At 39.3% G+C, this 12,834-nt stretch overlaps 1 protein-coding gene across 1 annotated transcript in view; it reads left to right on the forward strand.

The window, feature by feature from the left end:
- Positions 1-12,834, forward strand: part of UHRF2 (ubiquitin like with PHD and ring finger domains 2) — a 173,129-nt gene that overhangs the window by 52,294 nt on the left and 108,001 nt on the right. Inside the window, exon 3 of the mRNA XM_084629196.1 lies at positions 1,898-2,157. Within this exon, the coding sequence (XP_084485322.1) occupies positions 1,898-2,157 (260 nt within the window). The remainder of the gene's footprint in view (positions 1-1,897; positions 2,158-12,834) is intronic.

Here is a 12,834-nt window from a genome sequence, read left to right on the forward strand (position 1 = left end):
TGTTATGCTCTTTACGGTAGGATCTATACCTTCGTTTGTGATTGCAAAGTACTTAAATACTCTCACATCTGAAATAATAGTGGTAATTACTACCACTACTAAATTTTTTTTTGCACCTTTCTTATATAAACATGTTGTTTGCATAGGTTCAGAAAGATTACTCTTTGAGGCAGTATTGTTGAGTGGGTAGTTAAGGGCTGTTTCTGTCATTGCTTGTTAGCTTCAGTGTCCCCACTTGTAAAATGGGGATAATATCCACTTCGAGATTTTTTTTTAAATTTTTTTTTTTTGGAAAGGGGAGGGAAATCTTTTATATAAGGAATGTATTATTACAGAAGAAGAAAGGGGTGTAAGTGTAGTTTCTTTTTAAAATGTTTTTTGGCAAGATAACTAAAACTAAATGAAGCCCTGGAAAGCCTCTGTTAAAGTATTAATAGTTGATGTGGGCCCAGCAGGAACAAAAAGCCACATCTTAGAAGTTTGTTTTAAATAACTTGAGCCTGGTCTGAGCAATATTAGAATGTACTTTTAATTTGGTAGTATATATTTCTCCTTTTTGTCATTTCTTCTTTTGGTACAGCTCCATTCTGTCAGACTGCTACAATATTTCTACGCTCAGAGTACAGAGTGGATGGAGGTGTTACAGTATTAAGAGTGATAGATTTTTGTAGATACTGTTTTGAATCCAGGTTCATGTTTCAAATATCTGTACTTATTTGTTCAGAAATCAAGTTTAAAAAAAAACAAAAACCTAACCCTAAGTAACTGATGTTTTCTGCATAAGTCGTCTTGTAACTTTAATCATAGAGAAAACATTGCACTGTCAAAGTAACACTTTTAGTCAACAGAAAAACTTAGGCAAACTATCTACTTTAAGTGAAATGTATTATGGAATAGCCTAGTTGCCTGGTGGTGGTGCAATTTCTGAGCAATTGTACTTCATTTCCAGGTTCAAGTTGACAGAAGCTAGGAATGTTGTTGTGACCAGAGTTGTGTTTCTGAGGGCAAGTCTACCCTACAGTGCTACATTGGCATAGCTGCATTGATACAGTTGTGTTGCTGTAAACACACTGTGCCAACAGAGTGCTCCCCGGTTGGCATTAATAGCCTCTGCCTCTGGTGGAGGTGAAATAATGTCGGTGGGAGAGTGTTTCCTGCTGACATAGTGCTGGTGTGGACAGTGCTTAGGTTGATGTAACTTAAGGGGGGGGGGTGTCTTTTTTTCACACCCCAAGTGACATACGTTACATGGACTTAAGCGGTAGTGTAGACCAGCCGTTAGAGGTGTAAGATGAATGGAAATTTCAGTCTTGGTTAGCTGTGGTAATAGCTTTGGTAGGTTTGGAGAGCCTTTTCTTCTGCTCTTGGCTGGAGGAATCGGGGGCAGTGCAGGATTAAAGGAAACATCTGGGGAAAAATAACTATTCCAATATTGAGGAACCGTTGAAGTCAAAAAACTCTGTAGGTTGTGAGCTAATATTCTGAGTTCCTGCCCTTGGGAAGGCAGCTCCTAAAGGCATAAATCTTGATGATTGGGAACAATATTGTGGAGGAGGAGAATGATAGATTACTATTCTAATTTATCTTATAGAAACCTAACAGTAGTTTTTGTTTACTTATAAATGATATTCATGTTAAGTATTATTACAGCTGAGTCAAATATTAAAATTGAAAAAAATATATATCCTAAAAGCACAAAATACCCTACATTTATATTTTGTGTTTTTAGGATATATATTTTTAAATTTAGTGGGTGCATGAATATTGTTTTGTTACACAAACTGAGAGCACAGGTTAGCTCAGAATGACCAAGTTATTTAGCCAGTTGTTCTCTTTCCCCATTTAACCTGATTTTTAGGAAATAAACATTAACTCCTTGTTAAACTTTTATTTTTAGATAAATGAATTGGTGGATGCCCGTGATGTCAGCATTGGAGCCTGGTTTGAAGCTCACATAGAAAATGTAACCCGAGCAACAAAAGGACATAAAAATGGTAAAGCTCAAGCAAAAAGTGGCAATACTTACAGAAGGACTAACGGAAACTTAAGCCAAGATCATTCTAGAGAGAATACAAATAATTTGGACAGTGCACCTTCAACATCTTATTCAGACTGTATGGACACTGAAGATGCTATTTATCATATCAAGTATGATGAGTAAGTGCTCCTGATATTGTTATGAGGACACAATGTGAATTTATTTGGTTTGTGTAAACCAAGAATATTGTTGAAGAAACTTGGATCCTAGAGAGAGCAAGTTCAAAATTACAACCAAAAAGCGGTATTAAGAAGCCATAATACATTTCTTTTGGATGTAATGACTAATCGGGGTGTGACAAGAATTTTTTTTACTCCTGAATTCCTATGAAATATTTAACTTTTATGGCTCACCTTTATGAAACTTAAAACCGTCCCCTTAACAAAGAAGTGACATTAAAAATCAGATTTGCTGTATCTGTTTTGCTGCATAAGATATGAGTATAAGTAAAGCATAACTTTTTAAAGTTTATATTACTCCCATTGACGTCCAAATGGAGAGACAAAACTCTCATGGGAGCAAAATCTGGTGCTTGAATTGGATGAATCTGACTCAAGGGTAATATTGATACACACAGTTACCAGTCTGCCTTTCATGTAAATCTTTATAGCCAATCCCCCAATTGAGGGATTGAAAGCAATTCCATAATCTCAGTGTGGAATGAGAATATTGGGTGAAGAAATAAAGATTCAAACCTGCAATGAATGTGCCAGTGCAGACTCCTGTGTCAGAGTCCCATAGAGTTTAATGGGATTTCACAACACAGAAGTCCTCACTGGTGCATCAGCTTACAGAATTGGGACCAAGAAAATAAAAGCATCCTTCCATTTAAACAGACTTTTAGTAACTAAAGGAATAATGTTGAATATTCCGTTACATTGCTGAGACTAAAATACATGGTGCTTTTGTGTTTCGAGTCTTCATAGTAGAGGATGATGCATGTACCCTTGTACAGGAGTATAAATGAGGTATATCTTGCTGAGGGTGAATTAATTATAATATGTTCTTTATCAGAGTTTCAAAAGAAACTTTAAATCAGCACTGTCTGTTAAATTTTAAGTTTATTTTTCCAATATAATACAATAAAACAATTATTAATAGGAGAAGTAAAAATTGATTTGCTATTTGTTGGGGACCTGAACATAACTTCTTTTAACTACTCCTGATAGCTGGGTTTTTTAATGTGCTCATGCTTGAGGATCATACAAGTTTGATCTTTGTGCACCATCTGTTAGTTAGTTTTTTTATATATGCATCTATACAAACAAGTCATGTGTCCTTATATGTAAAATACAATTTCCCCCCCTCAATATAATAATAAAATATCAGTAAAATTAAAGTTACAAGAAAATCCTGCAAAGTACCTTAAAAGCCCTCGATATAATTAAAATATCACTATAGTGTGACAGAAGTGAATCATTCTGTGATTTTAAAGATCCAGTTTTAAGACTGACTGACTTTTTAAGGTAGAACAGAGTTGTTTAAAGGAGACATGGTGGCACAAGAAAAAGCATAAAAAAATTGTGGAAATGGCTTTTGTGACCAATAGAAGGAAATTGTTTAATCCACTCAGCTGTTGTCAATTTGTATAAGTCAGAGAATTACTGGATAGGTGAAGCAACCCTGGAGTTAGAAGATATAGGATGCATGATGTCACTTGCGCAGACATACAACAAACAGTTTCAATTCTGTTACTCTATTGTCTGTACCTTAAGGTTTAGCTGGGCATTTCTAGCAGGCCGAGACAATCAACTTTTTTGGCTTCCTTTAATATGATCTGCAGCAGGTTTGTATTCTTAGCTAGTGACCATCATAACTGCATTGTTTTCTTTTTTTTAACTGTCTGAAATTGCCTTGAAGTCATGATTACCTACTTTCACTGGAATGAACTTGCTAAATATTTAAGTGTGAGCTTCTGAGAAAACAGTTATTCTGAGGCTGTGTGGAGAGCAAGATCTCTGCATTTTTCAGTTAGTAGTGAGAGCTTCAGATATAAAGTTATCCCCTGGCAGACAAAACAGCTAGCTAGCAATGAGTGGTGCAAATCCACCAAGGTCCAACTTTAATCAAATGATGTGGTCTTATTCTTCTGTGTGGAAAAACACAGAGCATTTTAAGTAATTAGAGAGTTTAGTAAGATTTCTGTTCATCTTTAAATGACAGCTTCTTCTGAATCTAGACAAACCACAGATTGTGTCCACATGTATCTTTATTATTTATTTGCATTGTGGTAGCACCTATTAGCCCAGGTATGGACTAGGTTCCTGTTGTGCTAGGTGGACTGTACAAACACATAACAAAAATGTCCCTCTCTCAAAGACCTTTATTAAAGACAAATTTGAAATATTGTGCAAATGCCACCACTATCCAAGAGTAAATCCCTATAGAAGAAATAAAAAGCAGCACTCAGTATTTTTCCAAGAATTGTTATATCAGCCTCCATCCTTTTAAGTAGAACAGTCAAACAAATGAAATTTGTAGGAAAAAATTACACAGTCTGACAGTGTTGTATCAGAGGGTATATCTTCACACTAATTGAACTTGCCTTAAAATATAAATGGAGTTAGCACAGTCATATTCATCTCACAGCGGATAGTCTTTTGAGGCACGTGAAAGTCTCACCGTTAGACACCATTGAAAATTAGTTTTATCTTGCCAATAACTTTCTCCAAGTGGGCATCAGCTGTTCTGTTAGACCTCTACTCCTGGTCTCTCAGCCGCCTTTTCATACTTTTGAGGTAGACTCAAGATCCCTCTTATCTTCCCCCCATCCCAATTGATTGTCAGCTCCCACATTTCTCTCAGCGGGGACCATTATATATATAATTTTATAAAAAGATTAACAATTGAAGTGCTTCACTAAAAACACTTTCTCTTACTCACTCTCTAGATGTCCTCCTATCAAACCAGAAATGTTTATTCCTGTGCTCTTTCAAGTCATTGAGGCTTAGAACAACAAATATATAAGCACAGGGTGGGTTCTAATGGAACAGTGGGAACACTACAGGTAAGGAAACTAATTTTACCTTTCTCCTATGTGGGTACCCACTGTTCCATTAGTCTAGTACTGATGGGAAATAGCAAGCAGTAATAAAAATCCTGCAAGAAAATTGGGGAGGGGGAGGAGAATAGACATGAGAACCAAAACAAAATTTTATCTACCAATCCACTTTTTTTCTTTTTTAAAGGATTTATTGCAGAACACAGAATTGAAACTAGAAGGCCCTTTATTCAAAAAGTGTGCCAGATGAGGCCAAAAATACTATCTTGTGTGAGCCAAGTAAAGGAAGTTGGCTTAAGACCATGTTAGCTGCAAGGCAGTTTTTATTGTATGGTCCTGCTGTACCTTTGAAGTAGCCATTGCACCTGGCCAGATGAGCCCTGTCTGCCCCTGGGGGTCTTCAGTAGACAAAATATTTTCTGGGTGGAAAATATTAGCTGTGTACTCTGTCCCCTATATAAAATGAGCATTATCATTATTTGTGTGTTTGTAGTGTCTAGCAGCTCTAGTCAGGGACCAGGACCCTGTTGTCCGAGGCACTGTTAATTTGTTTTGAGTTATTCACGATTAATCACGCGGTTAAACAATAATAGAATACCAATTTAAATGTATTATAATATAAATAAATATTTTTGGATTTTTTTTACATTTTCAAATATTGATTTGTTACAACACAATACAAAGTGTACAATCCTTACTTCATATTTTTATTGTGAATATTTAAACTCTAAAAAAAGATAAGCAAAAGGAATAGTATTTTTCAAGTTGCCTCATACAAGTGCTATTGTGTAATCTTTCTTCTTACGTTGCAATTTACAATTGCAGATTTTTTTTTTTAAACTGCACTCAAAAATAAAACAAAAACTTTAGAGCCTACAAGTCCACTCAGTTCTCCTTCTTGGTCAGCCAAATGCTAAGACAGATAAGTTTGTTTACATTTATGGGAGATTCTGCTGCTTGCTTCTTATTTACAGTGTTACTTGAAAGTGAGAACAGACATTCACATGGTACTGTTATAGCCAGTGTTTCATGGTATTTATTGCCAGATATGCTAAACATTTGTGGGCTTTGATCACCATTCCAGAGGATGTGCTTACATGCTGATGACTGATTCTGCTCTATAATGATCCACAGCAGTGGGGACTGACGCATGTTCATTTTCATCATCTGAGTCAGATGCCACCAACAAATTTTCATTTTCTTTTTTGGTGGTTCAGGTTCAGTAGTTTCTGCATCGCAGTGTTGCTCTTAAGACTTCTGACAACATGTTCCACACCTCGTCCCTCTTCAGATTTTGGAAGGTACCTTCAGGTTCTTAAACCTTGGGTCAAGTGCTGTAGCTATCATAGAAATCTCACATTAATACCTTTTTTGCGTTTTGTCAAGTCTGCAGTGAAAGCGTTCTTAAATCGAGAAACATATGCTGGGTCATCATCCGAGACTGCTATAACATGAAATTTATGGCAGAATGCAGGTAAAACCACAGAGCAGGAGACATACAATTCCCCCGCCAAAGGGTTCAGTCACAGATTTAATGAACACTTTTTTTTTAATGCGTGTCATCCACATGGAAGCAAGTCCTGTGGAATGGTGGCTGAAGCATGAACAGACTTATGAGAGTTTAGCATATCTGATACATAAATATCTTGCAACTTTGGCTACAACAGTACCGTGTGAATGCCCGTTTTCACTCTCAGGTGACACCGTAAATAAGAAGCAGGCAGCATTATATCACATAAATGTAAACAAACATGTTTGTGTCAGCATTTGGCTGACCAAGAAGTAGGACTGAGTGGACTTGTAGGCTCTAAAGTTTTTATTTTATTTTTGAGTGCAGTTTTAAAAAAAAAATCTACATTTGTAAATTGCAGTTTCACAAGAAAGATGCACTCTAGCACTTGGACAAGTTGACTTGAAAAATACTGTTTGTTTTATCTGTTTTACAGTGCAAATATTTGTAATAAAAACAATATAAAGTGAGCAGTGTACACTGTGTTGTAATTGAAATCAATATATTTGAAAATGCAGGAAAAACATCCAAAAATATTTTAAAGACATGGTATTCTATTTTTTAACAGTAATTAAAACGGCAGTTAATTGTGATTATTTTTTAATCTCATGATTAATCAAATTAATTTTAATTGACAGCCCTAAATTATACTACCTTGATCAGATATCAACTGTTTCTTTAGGTTGTGGGACAGAGTATAAGGAAAAGTATTGATCCAAGTGAAAAGCCATATTCCCCTTAGGAACAAATGGAGGAAGTGGCATAAAGACTATCCTGTCAAGGAAAATGGTAGATAAGGGCTTTTTGATTAGTGTCCCAAGTTTGCCCACTCTTCTAGCTGAAGAGACTGCTAAGAGGAAAACCATCTTGACACGGATGCTTCTCCCATTGGCTCAGAGAGAGGATTAGCGGGGATTGGCAATACAAAGTTGAGGTTCCTGAATAATGGGTGGGGTAGATGTCTTTGAGAAACTTATGAAATCTGGAAATGTACAGCTGAAGCAGTATGTTGGAATTTGATTAGTGAGACCTCAAAGTTTCCAGAGCTGAGACTTGCACTTTCTGATAAATTGGACTTGGAACCAAACCAAAGTAATCTTGAAATTTCTCCTAGATCTCGTTAGTGAAGAGATGTAGGAAATGTACCTTCTTTCCCACATAACAGTGGGACTGTTCCCCAAATCCTCTGTAAACTTACTTAATTGGTGTGTTTCTGGTTTTAATAAGAAATCTAGATTCTGGGAATAATCCTTATAAAGGAGGTGAGACCACTCAGGTTCCAGGCAGTATGTCTCAAATTGTGCAAAGATCTGTTAGTAAGATTGCTTTGGTGAGTGAAATCTCCAGAAGGATCCATGGTTGATGAGACTTCTTCAGATGTCTATTTAGGAACCACAGACCTCTAGGTCCGTATGAGTGATGATTGTCTTTACTTGGCACTAGTCATCTTGGCGGTCAGAAAAGGGCGGGGGAGTCATGAGCCAGACATCATGTCCGGGAGAATGACAATATGCCTTCTCTGCAGACCTTGGGATGTGGGGGGAGATGGCTTGGGACCCCGTTGGTGCTGGATAGGGGGAGGGTTGGCAGGACTCGCAGGGGCTCCCTACCCGGCACCGCGTGTCCCTGCAGCTCCGAGGCGGCAGAGGCGGAGCTGAGGGGCTTCGTGTGCTGCTCCCGCCACAACCACCAGCTGCACAGCTCTGATTGGCTGGGACCCGAAGCCAATGGGAGCTGCCAGGGCGGGCAGCTCCGAGTCCTTTTGCCCCTCTGCCTAGGAGCTGCAGGGCCTTGCCAGTGGGAGCCAGGGAGCCCCCCACCCCAAGGTAAGTGCCCCTCTGCCCACTCCAACCTCCTGCCCCTAGTCCTGAACCCCTTCCTACACACCCAAACTGCCGCTGCTGCAGAAGTAACGGGAAGTCACGGAATCTGTGATTTCCATGACCTCCATGACAGACTCGCAGCCTTACTTATGAACTCCAGTACCTGTATACAATGGTACAGCTTGAACTCTCCTGTTAGTAGCATTTTTCTGGGTTCAATCAGTAAGGGCTTTGTCTATACGAACATTTAGATCATGGCAAGTTGTGGTATAAATCTACCCTGCACTAGCCTCCTGTGAACTGTGTGTGTGTTGGGGGGACACCCTGCTGCCACCACTCAGTAAATGTTCCATAGTGCACTTTGATTTGCTCCCTTTCAAAGTGGGATAGACGAGCCCTAGGAGCCCACATTCTGCATTATTTAGAGAAAAATGAATTAGATTTTTTACCAAATCCTCCTGTTTGAATGAATGAATTTTTTTTCTTTTGCTCCTCTTTCTTGCCCAATTTATTGAGGGGTGAGGGAAGCATGACTTTGTAGAAGCCTCTAAAGAGAAGGAAGAGTCAGCTATGTCTTTTCGATCAGTGATTCTAAACCTTTTTGGGCTCAGGATCCATTTGTAAATGTTTATAGCCTGTCGTGACCCAGTAAACAGTTTGGGGGTACAGCCCCTAGGGTGTTTTTGGCTGGGTCCTACCTACGGGGAGGGGAGGGGAGTTGGTTGCTGCCTGGCATTCACCCCACAGTTGCAGCTCCTGTGCTGTGGGACTGGCTGGACTTGGCTCTCTGCTTTGGGCATTGCAACCCCGGGGGTGTGGTGCCAGTCAGGTTTGGCCCTGTCCCCCTGACTGGATCAAATTTATCTGAGTGGAGTTTTGACCTGGCTCAGGGAGTACAGTGCCACTCACTCAAATTTGGCTTACCTGGACTCCTGTTGTCATGACAGCTGGGCCAAACCCTAAGTGGCTCTGGGACACCGGAGGTTGCAGTGCCTGGAGCAGGGAAGCGAGCCCAGCCAGCCCTGTGGGATAGGACCCACAGGAGCTGCCACGTAACCCTTTGAAACATTCTGTTGACCCAGTTTTGGGTCCCAACCCACAAGTTGGGAAACCCTGTTTTAGATTACCATAATGGTAAATGGCTGAACTGGTAAAGAGGAACAGATCCAAAGGGTTGGGTTTGTGGGGGGTGATGTCTCTGCCTGTGGTTGGTGAAAAAGATATTTGTAAGTCCAAATTCACATAATGGCAGACAGACCAAGAACCAAAATTCCTTTCCATTTTGGTAGTGTTAATGTGAAGTAACAGTACATTTAACATTTATTTTTAAAAAGGAAATGAATAAGAAAAACTTTAGTTAGGTCTGTGGTAAGATACTGTAGAATATACCCTTAATTTAGAAGTTGCAAAGATCTTTAATTTTTGAAGATATGCTGTAATGTTGTTGTTCAGTTAGGTGTGTTACACATTTCTGATTGTGTATTTAAAAACTCTTTTTTAAAAAAAAATTGTAATGAGCTTGGGTTTTGTTTAAATTACAAATATGGGGAAAATTAAATAGGAGTTGTAACAACTTGAGTCTTAGAACTGACCTTGTATATCGTTGTAGCAAAAAAAAGTCCTGACGTCCTGTTTTGGTTCCAGTATGTGAATTTAGAGTCTTTTCTCTTCTGTTACATCAGCTTCTGATGGTGGATGGGAAAAGGATTAAAGGATACTCTGGAATTTCTTGGTGCCAGGAAAAGATTTTTGTATAGTGACATAGGGTTAATACATTTCTCTGTATCACATGTTAGGAATGCTCAAATACCGCCTGTGGCCAAGGAAGACTGGAAACTTTCTTTATAGGCAACCAGGGCTTTGGAGCTGTGCTCCAGCTCCGCTCCAGCTCCAGGCAAAACCTGCAGCTCCAGAGCTGCTCCAGCTCTGGGCTCCGCTCCAAAGCTCCATGGGCAACTGATTGCTAAGAAAGGTTTCCATAGAGATGTGAGACCACATGAGAATTTTGCTATGTTAGTATTAAGATTTAAAATTAGAAGTAGGTTCAGTAAGGATACAGCTAAAAAAGAAAAAGTTTATTTTGTGCAATATCTGTTAATCCTTATTATTCCTTTTTTGTCTTTCTCCTTTTTAAATATTATATGCTTAAGCTTATAACTTAAAAAAACCCATACTGGAGCCCTTTGTGAATTTAATTTCTAAAGAACTTTTGTAGCTTGAGGTTACTATATCAGATTTTCTACAGCTGCGGTAAACCAAACTTAGTGGTACAACTAAGGGTATGTCTACACTGAAATTAAACATCCATGACCAGCCCATATCAGCTGATTTGTGTGTGTGTGGGGGGGCTCAGTCTACAAGGCTGTTTAATTATAGTTCAGACTTGGGCTGGTGCTGGGCTCTGGGACTCTTCCCTACTCGTGTAGTCCCATGGCTCAGGCTGGAGCTCAAGACCAAACATCCACACTGCAATTAAACAGCCTTGTATCTCGAGCCCTATAAGCCTGAGTCAGCTGACACAGCCAGCCACAGGTGTTTAATTGCAGAGTGAATGTACTCTAAGAGCAGAATTTAGCCCATTGTCAATTTATTTACTTATGGGGGAATTTTGTGCCACTGTGCATGCACAGAATTTGCTTTGCTTCCCTGCAGAAAAATGACTTTCTGATTGGGAAGTAAAGGGAAGCCACAAGACCGATCATGCAACCCTCTCCAGCAGTATGTTTTGGGTGCCCAAGGCAGCTGGCAGAGGTGTAAATCGCTGTGGAGTGGGTGGTGGGAGTGGGGAAGACCTAGCTGGTGACTACCACCCTTTGCTGGGCTCAGCTTAGTCCTGGCTGGGCTGGGGAGGACGGGACTTCCTTTTTCCGTGCATAGCGTCTGGGCTTATGTCAGACCCACCCCCAGATTTCTCCCCCAGTTATAGGAAGCTCTGCCAACTCTTCCCCCCCGTGCTTCCTGCACCAACCGAGCCCCACTCCCGCTGCACCTGGACCACCCCAACAAGCCACCTGCACCTGGATCCCCTTGTACTGAGCCCCCCACATCCAGACCCAGTAATCTCCCACCTCTCTGCAGCCAGTGGCCTGTGCACCCAAATGCCATGCTGGAGTCTCCACATTTATTTGACAAATAAAATTTGAAAAAATTTAAAATATTGTGTGCAGAATTTTTAATTTTTTGGTGCAGAATGCTCTCAGGAGTATGTATTATATAGGTAGGAAATCTGCTGAAGAGCACACAACTTCTGTTACCTCCTGTAGGATATGACAGAAGCTTTAAAAAGAAGAAAGGCAATAAAGAAGAAAATACCTTTTACTAGCCTCATTTGAGTCTATGAATAGTTCTAGTATTAGGATTCTGTTAGTCTACTTTCTTTAGTGAAAATAATTGAGAAAATTTTGTAATGTTTTCATAGTTTTGGTGTTCTCAAAAGATTTTCTTTTGTTCCTTTGTATATCTGCTCATTTACACTGCCCTACGTTTTTTTTCTTTTCCTAACGCTGTAGTGGCATATTTTACCACAATAATTGAGGTCTAGATTTTATAGTCTTGTGTTTAGAGGTGTATAAATAAGCTGAATTTTTTTTTAAAGTAAAGCCCGATAAAAGTAGGCATACTGTCTGAGGTCTGATCTAAACCTGAAATGGGTATGATTTGTTTTATCCTTTCTCTTCCTACCTCTTCTGTTTTGTTTTTTGTTTTTCTGGGGAAGGAGATTTTTGAGGGATAGGATAGGGAACTTACTGGTTGGTAGAATTCCACCATTCTTCATATTAGAAGTCAGACTTTACTATAGAAGTACAAATTATTATTATTATTTATTATTCTCAATAATTAGCCCTATGCCTGATAGTATTTTCAGAAGCAGGCCTTTGGGATCGTAAACCTCAATGCAGCTGAAATTTTTTTGGCCCTTTGGGAGGCAGATTCTATTTAATAGACGCACCTTTTATAAAACTAGAGCAATCCACTGCTAAAAAGTTGCATAATAATTTGGGAGGTGGCAAATGGAAATAACCTTATTCTTCTGCAGTACGCATCACTGGTCTTGTTTAATTTTATCCCAACCCTTGCCTACACAACAAACGAGTTAATCTACCTTGAACACATGAAAAGTGGATTGATTTCACATGTCCATTCCACTGTAGGTGTTTGTGTGCTCTAGTGCACAGTTGTTGGAGAATTTTTACCCTTAACAATACCCATTGGGGCAGCCCAAACACCATCTGCTGTCTTGCACACACTATGCAGGCATAAAAGGCAGAGCTCCCCCAGTGCCCCCTCAGTTCCTTCCTACCGCCCGTGATAATTGTTGGAACTCCTGGTCCTTGCTTCTGCAGGTCTTTACTTGTTACGTGTAAATAGTACCTCGTATAGTTTAGTTTAGTTTAAAAATAATTTGTGGTTGTGGTGGTTTTTGTTTTATGTGGTTCTGCTATCCAGTTTGGGTACTAGCCCC

This window comes from Lepidochelys olivacea (genome assembly GCF_965140295.1).
Source record: "Lepidochelys olivacea isolate rLepOli2 genome assembly, chromosome: 5".
Lineage (NCBI taxonomy): Eukaryota > Metazoa > Chordata > Testudines > Cheloniidae > Lepidochelys > Lepidochelys olivacea.